Here is a 16386-nt window from a genome sequence, read left to right on the forward strand (position 1 = left end):
TAGGAACCCTGCCTCCTGACTCCCCAAAGCCTGTCCACCATCTACAAGGTACAAGTTAGGCGTCTGCCTGGTCGGGTGTAGCCCCAACAACACTCGAAGCTCGACATCATCCAGGACAAAGCAGCCCACTTGATTGGCAACCCATCCACAAACATTCACTCCCTCCACCACTGACGCACAGTGTGTTCCATCTACAAAATGCACTGCAGCAATGCACTGAGGCACCTTAGACAGCACCTTCCAAACCCGCGACCTCTACCAACTAGAAGGACAAGGGCAGCAAATGCATGGGAACACCACCACCTGCAAGTTCCCCTCCAAGCCACACACCATCCTGACTTGGAACTATATCGCCATTCCTTCACTGTCGCTGGGTCAAAATCCTGGAACTCCCTTCCTAACAGCACTGTGGGTGTACCTACCCCACATGGGCTGCAGCACTTCAAGAAGTCAGCTCACCACCACCTTCTCTCGGGCAATTAGGGATGGGCAATAAATGCTGGCCTAGCTAGTGATATCCACATCCCATGAATCTATGAATTAATAAAAAAAACATGTCCACAGGTCACTGAAGGTGGCAAGACAGGTAGATAAAGTGGAGAAGAAAACATATGGAAATCTTTCCTTTATTGGCCGAGGTTTAGAATACAAAAGCAGGGATGTAATGCTGGAACTGTACAAATGCTGGTTAGGCCACAGCTGGATTATTGTGTACAGTTCTGGTCACCACATTACAAGAAGGACATAATTGCTCTGGAGAGAGTACAGAAGAGATTTACAAGAATGCTGCCAGGGCATGAAAATTGCAGCTATGAGGAAAGATTGTATAGGCTAGGGTTGTTTTCCTTAGAACAGAGGAGGCTTGAGGTGTAGAAAATTATAGGGGGCCTAGATAGAGTAGACAGGAAGGACCCGTTTCCTCTTCCGGAGAGGTCAATTGCGAGGGGACACAGATTTAAAGTGATTGGTAGAAGGATTAGAGGAAACATGAGGAAAATCTTTTTCACCCAGAGGGTGGTGCATGTCTGGAATTCACTGCCTGGTGGATGCAGAAACACTCAACTCTTTTAAAAGGTACCTGGACATGCACCTGAAGTGCTGTAACCTGCAAGGCTATGGACCAGGTGCTGGAAGGTGGGATTAGAATGGGCAGCTAGTTTTTTTAGCTGGTGCAGTCGCAATGGGCTGAATGGCCTCTTTCTGTTTATTGAACTTTTCTATGCTTCTATGGTTCTAAAAGATTGGTCGCAAGGAGCTGTAAATGGCAAAAGCAGGATCATTACCAAATCCTGCTGTCTGAAAAAATGGGAGCAGTGGTTATGATCCAAAATTGTTGATCTCAGTGGTGAGTTTGCAAGGCTGTAAAATGCATAATCGAAAGATGAGGTGTCGTTCCTTGAGCTTCCATTTAGCATCATAAAGGGATCTGATGCTCAACAGAATTTCCGAATTGATGGCAGGTTCTTCGCAGGTGAAGATCAGGAGAAGGCTTGTCTCTGTGGCAGTTGGCATGATCGTGGTGACTGAAGAAACCAATCCTTGATCTGCAGGATCTTGACCAGCTGGGGCACAAGAAATCCTGGTTGGAATGGGCTCTGGTATAAGCAGACTCCTTCCGTAGTCTGTGCCTTTCTTCAGCAACCTCGTGTCTCTTTGTTTTGAACTGATAGGCTACTTTCCTGGTTGTTGTGTGCCAGCTGTCTCTGTCAGCAGCCTCCTGTTCCCATACCCATTGGTCAATGTCAGCCACAGAGAACTGTCTTTTCAGCTGGTCTTTGAACAGTTTGTGAGGTGCACCTCGATCTTGCTTACCGGAGCATAGTTCACCATAAAGCACCGCTTTTGGCATTCTGGAATCCTCCATGTATGACACATGTCCTGCTCAGTACCATTGGCATTGTAAGAGAATGCATTCAATGGGCAGATTGGCTCTGTTAGTTGAGGATTTCATTGTTTGTGATGTAGTCCTGCCATCATGATGGATCAAAGACAGTGTTGATGGAAGTGCTCCAGCAGTCGCATTTGTTTTCTGGACAGAACCCATGATTCTAACCCATGCAAGAGGGCGGCACAGTGGCGCAGTGGTTAGCACCGCAGTCTCACAGTTCCAGTGATCCAGGTTCAGTTCTGGGTACTGCCTGTGCAGAGTTTGCAAGTTCTCCCTGTGACCATGTGGGTTTCTGCCGGGTGCTCTGGTTTCCTTCCACAGCCATGCAGGTTGATAGGTAAATTGGCCATTGTAAGTTGCTCCTAGTGTAGGTAGGAGAATGGTGGGGATGTGGTAGGGAATATGGGATTAATGTAGGATTAGTATAAATGAGTGGTTGTTGGTCAGCACAGACTCAGTGGGCCATAGGGCCTGTTTCAGTGCTGTATCATTCTCTTTATATACAACCACTCTGGAGACTTGAATTTTGGTAGAGAAGTGTAGTGAATGGTTTTATCAGACATGCTTCGAGAGGAGGACACATGAGCTGCTGGCCTTGGACAGACAATTTTCTATGTCCTTGGTGAATGTGGCATCATTTGAGATAATGCTACCTAGATAAGTAAACTGTTCTACTGCACTGAGGTTGCTGCTGTCAATGCTGATCTGCAGTGGATTGTAATTTCCTTGAGGCCATGGTTGGTACAGCACTTGTTTTCTTTCGGCTAATAGTTAGGTCAAAGGCATTTGTGGTCTCACAGAAACAGGTTACAATGAGCTACATTGCCTCCTCCATGTGTGCCAGAAGGACACAATTGTCAACAAACAGAAGCTCCACGATAAGCTGTTCTGTGATTTTGGTATGTGCCAGAAGTTGTCACCTTGAAAAGACTGCGGTCTGTTCTGAAGTGGATGTAGATGCCCTCTGTGAAGCCTGCCTTTTCCTCTTGAAGGATCATACTGAAGAAAATAGGGAAAAGGGTCAGTGCCAGAACACACCCTTGTTTAACACCTTTGGAGATAGGGAAGCTGTCTGAGAGGGCTGCATGCTGCTCGACCTGGCCTTCGTGCAATTGGCAGAGAATGCTGAGCAACCTTGGTGGGCACCCCAATCTAGATAGTATCTTCCAATGTCTGTCCCAGCTGACTATCAAACACATTGATCAGATCTACAAAAGTAGTGTACAGGCCCAGTTTTGTTCTCTCAATTTCTCTTGGATCTGTCTCAGCACAAAAATCATGTGTGAAGTTCCCCTATTGGATCTGAATCTGCACCAACTTTCAGGGAGACTTTCTTTAGCTATTGTCCAAACAAGTCTATTAAGAAGCACTCTGGACGATGGAGAGTAAGGTGATGCCTCTGTAGTGTGAACAGTCAGGCGCCTCTCCCTTGTTTTTGTGGAGGGAGACAGTCACTGCATCTCAAAAGACCTGACGCACCGTCCCTTTCTCCCACCATGCTGGAAACAGATCTGGAACCTTATCAAGGATCACATCTCATCCCTGTTTATAGACCTCAACTGGAATCCAGGGGCTTTGTGTGATCTTAATTGTGCCGTAGTGATCTTGATCTCTTTATTGGTTGGTAATTCTTCCAGCTCAGATTTCACTTCCCCCGGGAGGTCTTTGTGTTGCACGTCTCCTGCACCATCCACTGGTTACGAAATAGGCTCTCAAAGTGTTCTGACCATCAATGCAAGATGGACTCTTTATCTATGAGCAAGGTTGTGCCATCAGAAGATTTTAGTGGTGCCTGCACCTGGTGGAAAGATCCATATAGATATCTCAAGTCTTCATCGAAGGATCTCATATCTCCCATATCTGCACACGTTTGTAACCTCTCAGTGAGTGCTGTCCACCAATTGTTTTGGATCATTTGGACGTTGGTTTGAGCCACTTTTTCTAGGCCCGTCTCCATTTGGAGAAAGCAGTGTGATTCCGAGAGAAGGCTGCTTGGCCAATCAGGGTTGCTGCCGGATGATTTTGTTGTCTCAGGTCAACAGTCAAACAACCCGTAGTACTGAGCCGCCTCCATGCAGGATTGAAGCTGCAGTCACCAGTGCCATCTTGCACCTGCCATATTTGCCTCTTCCCCATCACTCTCGGACTTTTCGTCCTGCCTGCTCTAAGTCTGTTTATAGTGGAAATCAGCTCACACAGACTAATCCCACTCTTTAGGCTGAGTATTTCCCCACACTTGCTCAGTCGGCTGAGATGACTGCAGCAACCACAAAGCTGTAGGTGGTATGTTGGAGTGTCCTTCTCCGAGCCTTACACTCAAGGACCTGTCCTCGAGGCGGAGGGATTATGGGCCCTTAGGTGGCTTTCCATCTGTCAATTCCCTTATTCTTGAGGCGACTCCCTTGAAACGTGAAAAATCGCCTTGCTGTATCACTTTCGCAGTCACTGAACCCATCACTGAAACAGTTTGAGTGCTGACCTCCAGCTGCTAGCCGATGGAGTAAAATGCAGGCCTTGTTGAGTTTTTGGATGGGGAGGTTGAGGGGGTCGCTCAGTGACCCAGGCTGCTCACAGCAACAGCTGCACACTATCCTGCTGATCCACTGCTACCATCTTGCAGCCCCTGCTCATGTTAAACAAAAAACAAATTCAGCACTAAACCCCCTCAATAGACCCCCACTTCAGTAATAAACCCCCATCAAAGTCAGCATTAATTCCCCCTCAATAAACCCCCTCATTCCAGCACTAAACCCCTCAATAAAACCTGCCTCAGCACTAAACCCTCCCACCTTGGCTCTCCAGCCCCTCAGAACATGACTCCCAGTCCTGGCCCCTCAAGCTCCCATTCCCAATCCCAGCACCAGTCTCCTGGTTACACTGGAAGCCTCTGAGGCCCCAGATGAAGGCGGTGCAGTACTAGCAGAAAGTGGGTTTGGTCAGCATCACATTCCACCCTCTTGTACCAACACAGATTCGGCAATACCATGCTGATGTCAATCCCATCCAAAAGTTGCACTCTGCAGGTCAGAACCATCTTACTGTTGCCTGCTGCAGGAATGTGAAGCATGGTCCCAGTCGAGCCGGATTAGAGTTAATACCATGGGGTTTTTTTGCTAATTTTACCCCCCTTTCTCCCCTGAAAAAAACACTGCTGGTGATCATTGTGGGAATTAACTGGGTGGAGTTGGTGATCTGAGCTGCATGAAGGTTTTGTACTAAACACATACAGTTGAAACGAGATGAACATTGAAGCACTAATTAACATGCAGGTCACAGCTCGATGTACATTGGCAATTCTGACATGAAGAAGCAGGATTTACACAGTTATCCAGCTTTAACAATGACTGCCTTCAACTTCCCTGAAGGCTCAGCTGGTCAAGGCACTGAGTTTGTGTGTTGTAAGCATGAGGAATGGTCCAGCTTCAATCTTCAATCTGTTCTGAATTAGCTGAGCTGAGCGGGGTTGAGGGGATGGTGGAGGTTGTGGTTGATGCGGTGGGGGTGGTGGGGGGTGTTGATGGGGTAGAAGGTATTGATAGGAATGATGATAAAAGTTATACATTGGCCTCAGTCCCCCTGGTTTAGGCAGGCGGAAAATCACCTTTTCTTTCCTGATTTCTATACAGTTTTGATCCAGACATCTTTGGCTGCTTCATCAATAGCCTTCCATCTCTCACAAGGTCAAAAGGGGAACTGTTTGCTGATGAATTTTGCTGTACACAACTCCATTTATAACTCCTCCAATAATGAAGCAGCCGACAGAAGGATCTGGATAACACCCAGGCTTGAACTAATAAATGACAGGTAACATTTGCACCATCTAAGTTAATGACCAACTCAAACAAGAGAAAGCCCAGCCATCTCTGCTTAAACATTAACTATACCCCCATTGCTGAGTGTCCCGTCACCAACCTCCTGGGGGTCAAGGGGTCACCATTGCCCAGAAATGTAACTAGATCAGCCATACTGACACCTTGACTACAAAAGCGAAGCACAGACTGAGAGATCTGGTCACTCAAAGCCTCTTTCCCATCTGAAAGGCTCGAGTTGGGGGTGTGATGGAAGACTCACCATTTACCTGGGACAGCCAAAGCAACACTGAACACCACTCAGTGCTTGATTGGTTCCCCTGTCACTGGACCCAATCTCCAACCCCTTCATCCTGGCACATTCTGAAAATATCTATTTCTTCGACAGCACCTTCCAAACCCACAACCTCTACTGCCTAGAACAACAAGGACAGCAGGTGCATGGGAACATCACCACTTGCAAGTTCCCTCCAGGTCACACACCATTGGGACTTGGATATCACTTGAATAAATAGAATTTTAGTCAATGAGTTTAAACTATTGGACTCACCAATGCAGCACAAAGCAACTTTAACAGAGTTTACAGCCTGCTTTGGATTTCTGGCACCCAGCGCATTACCCACATGAACAGTTACAGCCACACTGTATCCGACAGCAATCTGCAGGAGAAAGAACATAAACAGTTACTTGTACGTTATTCTCTCTCTATCCCTCATTCAATTAGTTGCTGAAATTAACTGCTCCATTAATATACCTGTGGGTGGATGTAAACCAAACAGACCAGGAAGGTCAGAGTTCAGTCCCTCCTTTGTACTGAGTTACCTGGTATCAAGTGGAAGCAGTTGGCATTAAACCTAACCTCACCTGCCCCCACCCCCCAAACCCACCTTCTTTCTCACCCTCCGGGTTTCTGGAAGGAACAAAACCACCCAGAGTTTCTGTTCCCAATTACTCTCCATTAACACTACAACTTTATAAAGTGTCCAACATACAGGTGCTCAATGAGTGGAGGATTTGTGCTGGCTCTGACTCCCTCATTTTCATCTTCACACTTGCCATTAAGGTCCCTCCCTACCTCTGTAGCTTCCTCCAGCCCTACAACCCTCTGAAATCTCTGCATTCCTCCAATACTGGGCTCTTGTGCACTCATCCCGGATTTCTATTGCTCCGCTATTGGCGGTCGTGCCTTCTGCTGCCTCGGGTCTAAGCTCTGGAATTCCGTCCCCTAACCTCTTGGCCTTTCTTTCCCCCTTTAAGGTGCACCTTCGAACCTACCCCTTTGACCAAGCTTTTGGTCACCTCTCTCAATATCTCCTTATCAAATTTTGTTCGATAACACTCCTTTGTTATATATCAAGCAGATCCCAGTGCACATCAGCACTTGGATCATCTGATTGAAAAGTCTTCCTAAGAGGAATGGCAAATGCAGGAAGGATACAAGAGATTTCAAGGGGTTGTAAGCAGTTTCACAGAGTGGGAAAATGCAGTTTCATGGTGAGAAATTTGTCATCATACATCTTGGAAAAAGGTCAGTGGAAGGAAGTGTACTCTATATGATCAGATTGTTAGCACAGTGGAGGACAGAGAGATCTTCGGGTTCTGATACATAGATTTTGAAATGAGGAAGTACCTGTAGAAAAGGCCATAAAAACGCAAATGAGATTCTGAATTTTATGTATAACCATATTGAATATTAAAGCTAGGGAATGATGTTGAATTTCTGAAAGAAATTGCTTATGTCACAATTGAAATATTGTTTGCAGTCTAAATATATCAGATTAGAAACACAAAAAAGATATGGCAAAAATTCACTACTGTGATACCAGAAAAGAGAGGGTAGGAGAGAAAAGCAAAAGTAAACATTGATCCCTTAGAGGCTAAAACAGGGGTAATTATAATGAGGAATTCGGAAATGGCAGAAATGTTTATCAAATACTTTGTATCTGTCTTCAAAGTAGAAGACACAAAAAGCATACCAAAAATAATGGGGTACTGAGGGACTAATGAGAGTGAGGAACTTAAACTAATTAACCTCAATTATGAAATGTAATGCGAATAAAAGCCAATAAATTCCCCGGACCTGGTGGCCTACTTCCTAGGGTTTTAATGGAAGAGACTGCGGAGATAGTAGATACATCTGTTATCATTTTGGAAAATTCCCTAGATTCAAGAACGTTCCCTGTGGATTGGAAGGTACCAATTGTAAACCCTGTCTTCAAGAAAGGAGGGAGAGAAAACACAGGGAACTACAGATCAGTTAACCTGGCATCAGTTGTTGGGAAAATGCTGGAATCTATTATTAAGGAGGTGCTAACAAAGCATTTCAAAAATCATAATAGGATTATGCAGGGTCAATATGGTTTTCTGAAAGGAACATCATGTTTGACAAATTTATTGGAGTTTTGAGGATGTAACTTGCAGCATAGATAAAGGGAAACCAGTGGATGTGGAATATTTGGATTTTCAAAAGGCAGTCAATAAGATGCCACAAAAAAGGCAATTACATAAGATAAGGGCTCATGGGGTTTGGCAAAAAATATCAGCATGGATAGAGGATTGGTTACTGGATAGAAAGCAGACAGCAGGCATAAACAGGGCATTTCCAGGTTGTAACTAGTGTTTTGCCACAATGATCAGTGCCAGAATCTCAGCTATTTACTATCTATATTAATGACTTAGATAAAGAGGCCGAGAATAACGTGTCCAAGTTTGCTGATGATACAAAGTGAGGCAGGAATGTAAGCTATGAGGATGACACATAAAGGCTACAAAGAGATATAGACAAGTGAAGTGAGTGAGAAATAAGGTGACAGATGGAGTATAATGAGGGAACTATGAGGTTATTGACCGGTAGGAAGAATAGAAAATACTGTCTGGAGTTTAGAAGAATGAGAGGTAATCTGACTGAAACATTTATGATTGTGAGGGGACTTGACAGAGTATACGCTGAGAGGCCATTTCATTGGCTGGAAATTCTAGAACTAGAGGACATGTTCCCAGGATAAAAGGTCAATCATTTAAGACTGAGATGAGGAGGAATTTCTTCACTCACAGGGTTACGAATCTTTGGAAATCTCTACCCCAGAGGGCTATGGATGCTCATTCAATGACTATATTCAAGACTGAGATAGATATACCTTTGGACTGTATGGGGAATTAAGGGATATAGGGATCCATTGGGAAAGTCGAATTAAGGTCCAAGATCAGACCTGATCTAATTGAATGGCAGAACAGGTTCGAGGGGCCATATGGCCTACTCCTGCTCCGATTCCTTGTGATCTTATGCTACAGCCACAAACAACAGCTTGAAAAATTGGGCCTTCTATCACTGGAACAGAAAGGTTTGAAGGAGAATCTGATCGAGAATTTCTAAAATACAAAATGTTTTCAGAGAGTAATTGATGAAAATTGCTTTCACTCAGTAACAAGGAGGCATGGCTCAGAATTAACATCAGAAAAACAAAGGGAAGGCGTTATCAGAAATATTTTCACAGAGAGCGTCATTCGAACATGGAATACTATAGCACAAGGAGCTACTGGAGAAGAGACCATAACATCACTTAGCAGGGAATTAGGTAAGTATTTGAAAAGGAAGAATATAAAACAATGTGATGAAAGGACAGGAAATGGGATTATCGAGGATAGCTCCAATTGAAGAGCTAGCACGATTGCAGGCAAAACTGGGCTGAATGGCCTCCTTTAATTTTTGTGGCTATTTAAGTGTGTGGTTTGCAACTTAATAAACAGATTTAGTGGTATTATTGAAGGTGCATTGTCTCTACAGTTCAGGTGAGCTGTACTGGATCTGGTTCCAAAGAGTGGAATAGTCCCATACAAACATATGAATTAGGAGCAGGAGTAGACCACTTGGCCCCTCAAGCCTGCTCTGCCATTCAATAAGTCCATGGCTGAACTGATTACTTCACATTTCCACCTACCCCCAATAACCTTTCACCCCTTATCAAGAATTTGTCTGCCTCTGCCTTAAAAATATTCAAAGACTCTGCTTCCACTGCCTTTTGAGGAAGAGAATTCCAAAGACCCACGACCCACCGAGAGAAAACATTTCTCCTCATCTCTATCTTAAATGGATGACCCCTTATTTTTAAACAGTGACCCCTAGTTCTAGACTCTCCCACAAGGAGAAACATCCGTTTCACATCCATAGAAGAACTAGGCAGGTAGTGCAGGAGTTCCCTGCATCCAAATCTCTTTCTAACAGATTTTCTGCTTTGAATACTGTTGGGAGGGATAGCTTCTCAGGGGAATGCAGCAAGAGCCAAGTCTGTGGCACCATGGGTGGCTCAGCTGCACAGGAGGGGAGGAAAAGGAGTGGAAGAGCTATAGTGATAGGGGATTCTATCGTAAGGGGTACAGATAGGCGTTTCTGTGGCCGCAAACATGACTCCAGGATGGTATGTTGCCTCCCTGGTGCTAGGGTCAAGGATGTCATGGAGCGGCTGCAGGACATTCTGAAGGGGGAGGCTGAACAGTCATAGGTTGTGGTACACATTCGTACCAATGACATAGGTAGAAAGAGGGATGAGGTCCTGCAATAAGAATTTAGGGAGCTAGGTAACAGATTTAAAAACAGGACCTCAAAGGTTGTAATCTCTGGGGCGGCACAGTGGCGCAGTGGTTAGCACTGCAGCCTCACAGCTCCAGTGACCTGGGTTTGGTTCTGGGTACTGCCTGTGCGGAGTTTGCAAGTTCTCCCTGTGACCGCGTGGGTTTCCGCCAGGTGCTCCGGTTTCCTCCCACAACCAAAGATTTGCGGGTTGATAGGTAAATTGGCCAATGTAAATTGTCCCTAGTGGTGGTAGGAGAATGGTGGGGATGTGGTAAGGAATATAGAATTAATGTAGGATCAGTATAAGTGGGTGGTTGTTGGTTGGCACAGACTTGGTGGGCCGAAGGGCCAGTTTCAGTGCTGTATCTCTCTCTACTCCCGGCGCCATGTGCTAGTGAGGATAGGAATAGGAGGATAGAGCAGATGAATGTGTGGCTGAGGAGATGGTGCAGGAGGGAGGGCTTTAGTTTCCTGGATCACTTGGTCTGTTTCTGGCAAAGGTGGGACCTGTACAAGTTGGACAGGTTGCATCTGAACCAGAATGAGAACAAACATCCTTGCTGGGAGGTTTGCTAGTGCTGTTGGGGGGGGGAGGTTTAAACTAATTTGGCAGGGGGATGGGATACAGAGTGGAGGTACAATAGGGGATGATGCACAATCAAATATAGAAGAGAAACTGAGTCAGTCTGGAAGGCAGAGCAAATATAGACCTGTTAAGGCACAAGTGAAAAATGCAAGACTGGATTGCATCAATTTTAATGCAAGGAGTCTTACTAGTAAGGCAGATGAATTGAGGGCATTGATTAGCACATGGGATTATGATATTATTGCTATCACAGAGACATGGTTGAGGGAGGGGCAGGACTGGCAGCTCAATATTCCAGGGTATGGGATCTTCAGGCCACACAGGGGAGTGGGTAAAAGAGGAAGTTGTATTGCACTGTTGATCAAGGAGTCAATTACTGCAGTAAGGAGGGATGATATCTTAGAAGGTTCCTCAAATGAGGCCATATGGGTAGAACTTAAAAACAAAAAGGAGGCAATCACTTGGTTGCGAGTGTACTACAGGCTTCCAAACAGTCAGAGAGCAGATATGTAGGCAAATCCCAAAGAAGTGTAAAAATAATAGGGTAATAATAGTAGGGGATTTCAACTTCCCCAATATCAAAGTGGACTGGGAGCAGCTACTTGTAGTCTACATCAGACCCCCAATGGGAGTCATTCAAAGAGGAAATAATGAGAGTTCAGAGCCAACATATATCCATTAAGGTGAAGGGTAGGGCCAACAAGTCCAGGGAACCCTGGATGTCAAGGGATATAGAGGATTAGATCAGGGGAAAAAAGGAGGCTTATGGCAGATTCAGAGTGCTGAAAACAGCGGAGGCACTAGAGGAGTATAGAAAGTATAGGGGGGTACTTAAAAAAGTAATTAGGAGATCAAAGAAGGGACATGAGAAAACACTGGCGGGCAAGATAAAGGAAAATCCCAAGGCGTTTTATAAGTATATTAAGGGAAGAGGAAACCAAGGAAACAGTAGGGCCCTTAGGGACCAAAGTGGCAATCTGTGTGTGGAGCCAGAGGACATAGGTGAGGTTTTAAATGATTACTTTCATCGGTGTTCACTATGGAGAAGGACGATGTAGGTGTAGAGATCAGGGAGGGGAAATGTGATATACTTGAACATATTAGCATTGAAAGGGAGGAATTATTAGCTGTTTTAGCAGGCTTAAAAGTGGGTAAATCCCCAGGCCCAGATGAGATGTATCCCAGGCTGTTATGTGAGGCAAGTGAGGAGATTGCAGGGGCTCTGACACAAATTTTCAAATCCTCTCTGGCTACAGGAGAGGTACCAGAGGATTGGAGGACAGCAAATGTGGTACCATTATTCAAGAAGGGTAGCGGGGATAAACCAAGTAATTACAGGCCAGTGGTTAGGAAACTATTGGAAAAAATTCTGAGGGACAGGATTAATCTCCACTTGAAGAGGCAGGGATTAATCAGGGATAGTCAGCATGGCTTTGTCAGGGGGAGATCGTGTCTAACTAACTTGATTGAATTTTTTGAGCTGATGACTAGATGTGTAGATGAGGGTAAAGCAGTAGATGTAGTCTACATGGATTTCAGGAAGGTTTTTGATAAGGTCCCGCATGGGAGATTAGTTAAGAAGGTAAGAGCCCATGGGATCCAGGGCAATTTGGCAAATTGGATCCAAAATTGGCTTAATGGCAGGAGGTGATGGTTGAGGGTTGTTTTTGTGAGTGGAAGCCTGTGACCAGTGGTGTACCACAGGAATTGGTGCTGGGACCCTTGCTGTTTGCAGTGACATTAATGATTTAGATGTGAATATAGGAGGTATGATCAGTAAGTTCGCAGATGACACGAAAATTGGTGGTGTCGTAAATAGTGAGGAGGAAAGCCTTAGGATACAGGATGATATAGATGGGCTGGTGAGATGGGCAGAGCTGTAGCAAATGGAATTTAATCCTGAGAAGTGTGAGGTGATGCATTTTGGGAGGACTAACAAGGCAAGGAAATATACAATGGATGGCAGGACCCTAGGAAGTACAGAGGGTCAGAGGGACCTTGGTGTACTTGTCCATAGATCACTGAAGGCAGCAGCACAGGTAGATAAGGTGGTTAGGAAGGCATATGGGATATTTGCCTTTATTAGCCGAGGCATAGAATATAAGAGCAGGGAGGTTATGATGGAGATGTATAAAACGCTAGTTGGGCCACAGCTGGAGTACTGTGTACAGTTCTGCGAACCACACTACAGGAAAGATATGATTGCACTGGAGAGGGTGCAGAGGAGATTCACCAGGATGTTGCCTGGGCTGGAGCATTTCAGCTATGAAGAGAGACTGGATAGGCTAGGGTTGTTTTCCTTATGCAGAGAAGGCTGAGGGTGGACATGATTGATGTATACAAAATTATGAGGGGCATTGATAGGTTAGATAGGAAGAAACTTTTTCCTTTAGTGGCGGGGTCAATAACTAGGGAGAATAGATTTCAGGTAAGGGGCAGGAGGTTTAGAGGGGATTTGAGAAAAAAAATTTCACTCAAAGGGTGTTTGGAATCTGGAACGCACTGTCTGAAAAGGTGGTAGAGGCAGGAACCCTCACAACATTTAAGAAGTATTTAGATGAGCACTTGAAATGCCACAGCATACAAGGCTACAGGCCAAGTGCTGGAAAATGGGATTAGAGTAGTTAGGTGCTTGATGGCTAACATGGACACGATGGGCTGAAGGGCCTGTTTCTGTGCTGTATAACTCGATGACAAAATGACTCTAAAACCCTGTCAAGACCCCTCAGGATCTTATATGTTTCAATCAAGTCGCCTCTTACTCTTATAAATTCCAGCGGATACACGCCTAACCTTTCCAATCTGACCTCATTGGACAGCCCGCCCATTCCAGGTATTTGTCCAGCAAACCTTCTCTGTACAACGTCCAATGCTTTTACACCTTCCCTAAATAAGGAGACCACTACTGTACACAGTACTCCAGATGTGGTGTCACCAATGCCTTGTATAGCTGAAGTATAACCTCCATACTTCTGTAGTCAATTCCCCTTGTGATAAATGATAACAATCTATTAGCTTTCCTAATTATGTGCTGTACCTGCATACTAACCTTTTGTGATTCGTGCACAAGGACACCCAGATCTCTCTGCATCTCAGAGCTCTGCAATCTCTCATCATTTAGATTAAATGCTTCTTTTTTATTCTTCCTGCCAAAGTGGACAATTTCCCACTTTCCCTCATTATACTCCATTTGCCAGGTCTTTGCCCACTCACTTAACCTATCTATATCCCTTTGTAGCCTCTTTATATCCTCTTCACAAGTTACTTTCCTACCTATCTCAGTGTCATCAGCAAATTTAGCAATCACACCGTCGGTCCCTTCATTTAAGTCATTCATATAAATTGTAAAAGGTTGAGGCCCCAGCACAGATCCTTGAGGCACACCACTCATTACATCTTGCCAACCAGAAAATGACCCATTTGTGCCTACTCTTTTTCCTGTTAGCTAACCAATCTTCTATCCATGCCAATATGTTACCCACTACATCATGAGCTTTTATTTTCTGCAATAACCTTTGATGTGGCATCTTATCAAATGCCTTCTGGAAATCTAAGTACAATACATCCACCGGTTCCCCTTTATCCACAGCACATGTAACTCCCTCAAAGAACTCCAAAAAATTGGTTAAACATGATTTCCCTTTCATAAAACCATGTTGACTCTGCCTGATTCCCTTGAATTTTCTAAATGCCCTGCTAGAACGTCTTTAATAATAGCTTCTAATATTTTACTTAGGATAGATGTTAAGATAATTGGCCTGTAGTTTCCTACTTTCTGTCTCCCTCCCTTTTTAAATAAAAGAGTTACATTCACTATTTTCCAATCGAATGGAACCTTCCCGAATCTAGGGAATTTTGGAAAATTAAAACTAACACATCAACTATTGCACTAGCCACTTCTTTTAATAACTTAGGATGAAGTCCATCAGGACCTGGGGACTTGTCAGCCCGCAGCTCCAACAATTTGTTCAGTACCACTTCCCTGGTGATTGTAATTTTCTTGAGTTGCTCCTTCCCTTCCATTTCCTGACTTACAGCTAATACTGGGATGTCACTTGTATCATCAATAGTGAAGATTCCCTTACTGCAGTGCAATAAAAAAGATTGTTTAACGTTTTAAAAATTGTTTTATTCATTCATGGGATATGCGTGTCGCTGGCTAGGTCACCATTTATTGCCCATCCCTACTTGCCCTTGAGAAGGTGGTGGTGAGCCACCTTCTTGAACCGCTGCAGTCCATGTGGGGTAGGTGTAGCGACAGTGCTGTTCGGAAGGGAGTTCCAGGATTTTGACTCAGCGACAGTGAAGGTACAGCGATATAGTTCCAAGTCAGGACAGTGTGTGACTTGGAGGGGAACTTGCAGGTGGTGGTGTTCCCATGTATTTGCTGCCCTTGTCCTTCTAGTTGGTAGAGGTTGTGGGTTTGGAAGGTGCTGTCTAGGGAGCCTTGGTGCGTTGCTGCAGTGCATCTTGTAGATGGTACACACTGCTGCCACTGTGCGTCGGTGGTGGAGGGAGTGAATGTTTGTGGATGAGGTGCTAATCAAGCGGGCTACTTTGTCCTGGCTGGTGTTGAGCTTCTTGAGTGTTGTTGGAGCTGCACCCAACCAGGCAAATGGAAAGTTTAGTTTAGTTTAGAGATACAGCACTGAAACAGGCCCTTCGGCCCACTGAGTCTGTGCCGACCATCAACCACCCATTTATACTAATCCTACACTAATTTCATATTCCTACCACATCCCCACCTGTCCCGATATTTTTCCCTACCACCTACCTATACTAGGGGCAATTGCTAATGGCCAATTTACCTATCAACCTGCAAGTCTTTGGCATGTGGGAGGAAACCGGAGCACCCGGAGGAAACCCACGCAGACACAGGGAGAACTTGCAAACTCCATACAGGCAGTACCCGGAATTGAACCCGGGTCCCTGGAGCTGTGAGGCTGCAGTGCTAACCACTGCGCCACTGTGCCGCCCATGAAAGTATTCCATCACACTCCTGACTTGTGCCTTGTAAATGGTGGACAGGCTTTGGGGAGCCAGGAGGTGAGTTACTCGCCGCAGGATTCCCAGCCTCTGACCTGCTTTTGTAACCACGATATATATATGGCTACTCCAGTTCAGTTTCTGGTCAGTGGTAGCCCCTAGGATGTTGATAGCAGGGGATTCAGCGATGGTAATGCCATTAAATGTCAAGGGGAGATGGTTAGATTTTCTCTTGTTGGAAATGGTCATTGCATGGCACTTGTGTGGCGCAAATGTTACTTGCCACTTATCAGCCCAAGCCTGGATATTGTCCAGTTCTTGCTGCATTTCTATACGGACTGCTTCAGTATCTGAGGAGTCACGAATGGTTGCTGAACATTGTGCAATCATCAGCGAACATCCCCACTTCTGACCTTATGATTGAAGGAAGGTCATTGATGAAGCAGCTGAAGATGGTTGGGCCTAGGACATTACCCTGAGGAACTCCTGCAGTGATGTCCTGGAGCTCAGATGATTGACCTCCAACAAACACAATCATTTTCCTTTG

The 16386-nt window shown here is 45.0% G+C and overlaps 1 protein-coding gene across 1 annotated transcript in view; it reads right to left on the minus strand.

Moving 5' to 3' along the window:
- Window positions 1-16386, minus strand: part of LOC137346420 (multidrug and toxin extrusion protein 1-like) — a 159157-nt gene that overhangs the window by 21280 nt on the left and 121491 nt on the right. The window contains exon 14 of the mRNA XM_068009874.1: window positions 6248-6356. Within this exon, the coding sequence (XP_067865975.1) occupies window positions 6248-6356 (109 nt within the window). The remainder of the gene's footprint in view (window positions 1-6247; window positions 6357-16386) is intronic.

Source organism: Heterodontus francisci, chromosome 30 (genome assembly GCF_036365525.1).
Source record: "Heterodontus francisci isolate sHetFra1 chromosome 30, sHetFra1.hap1, whole genome shotgun sequence".
NCBI lineage: Eukaryota > Metazoa > Chordata > Chondrichthyes > Heterodontiformes > Heterodontidae > Heterodontus > Heterodontus francisci.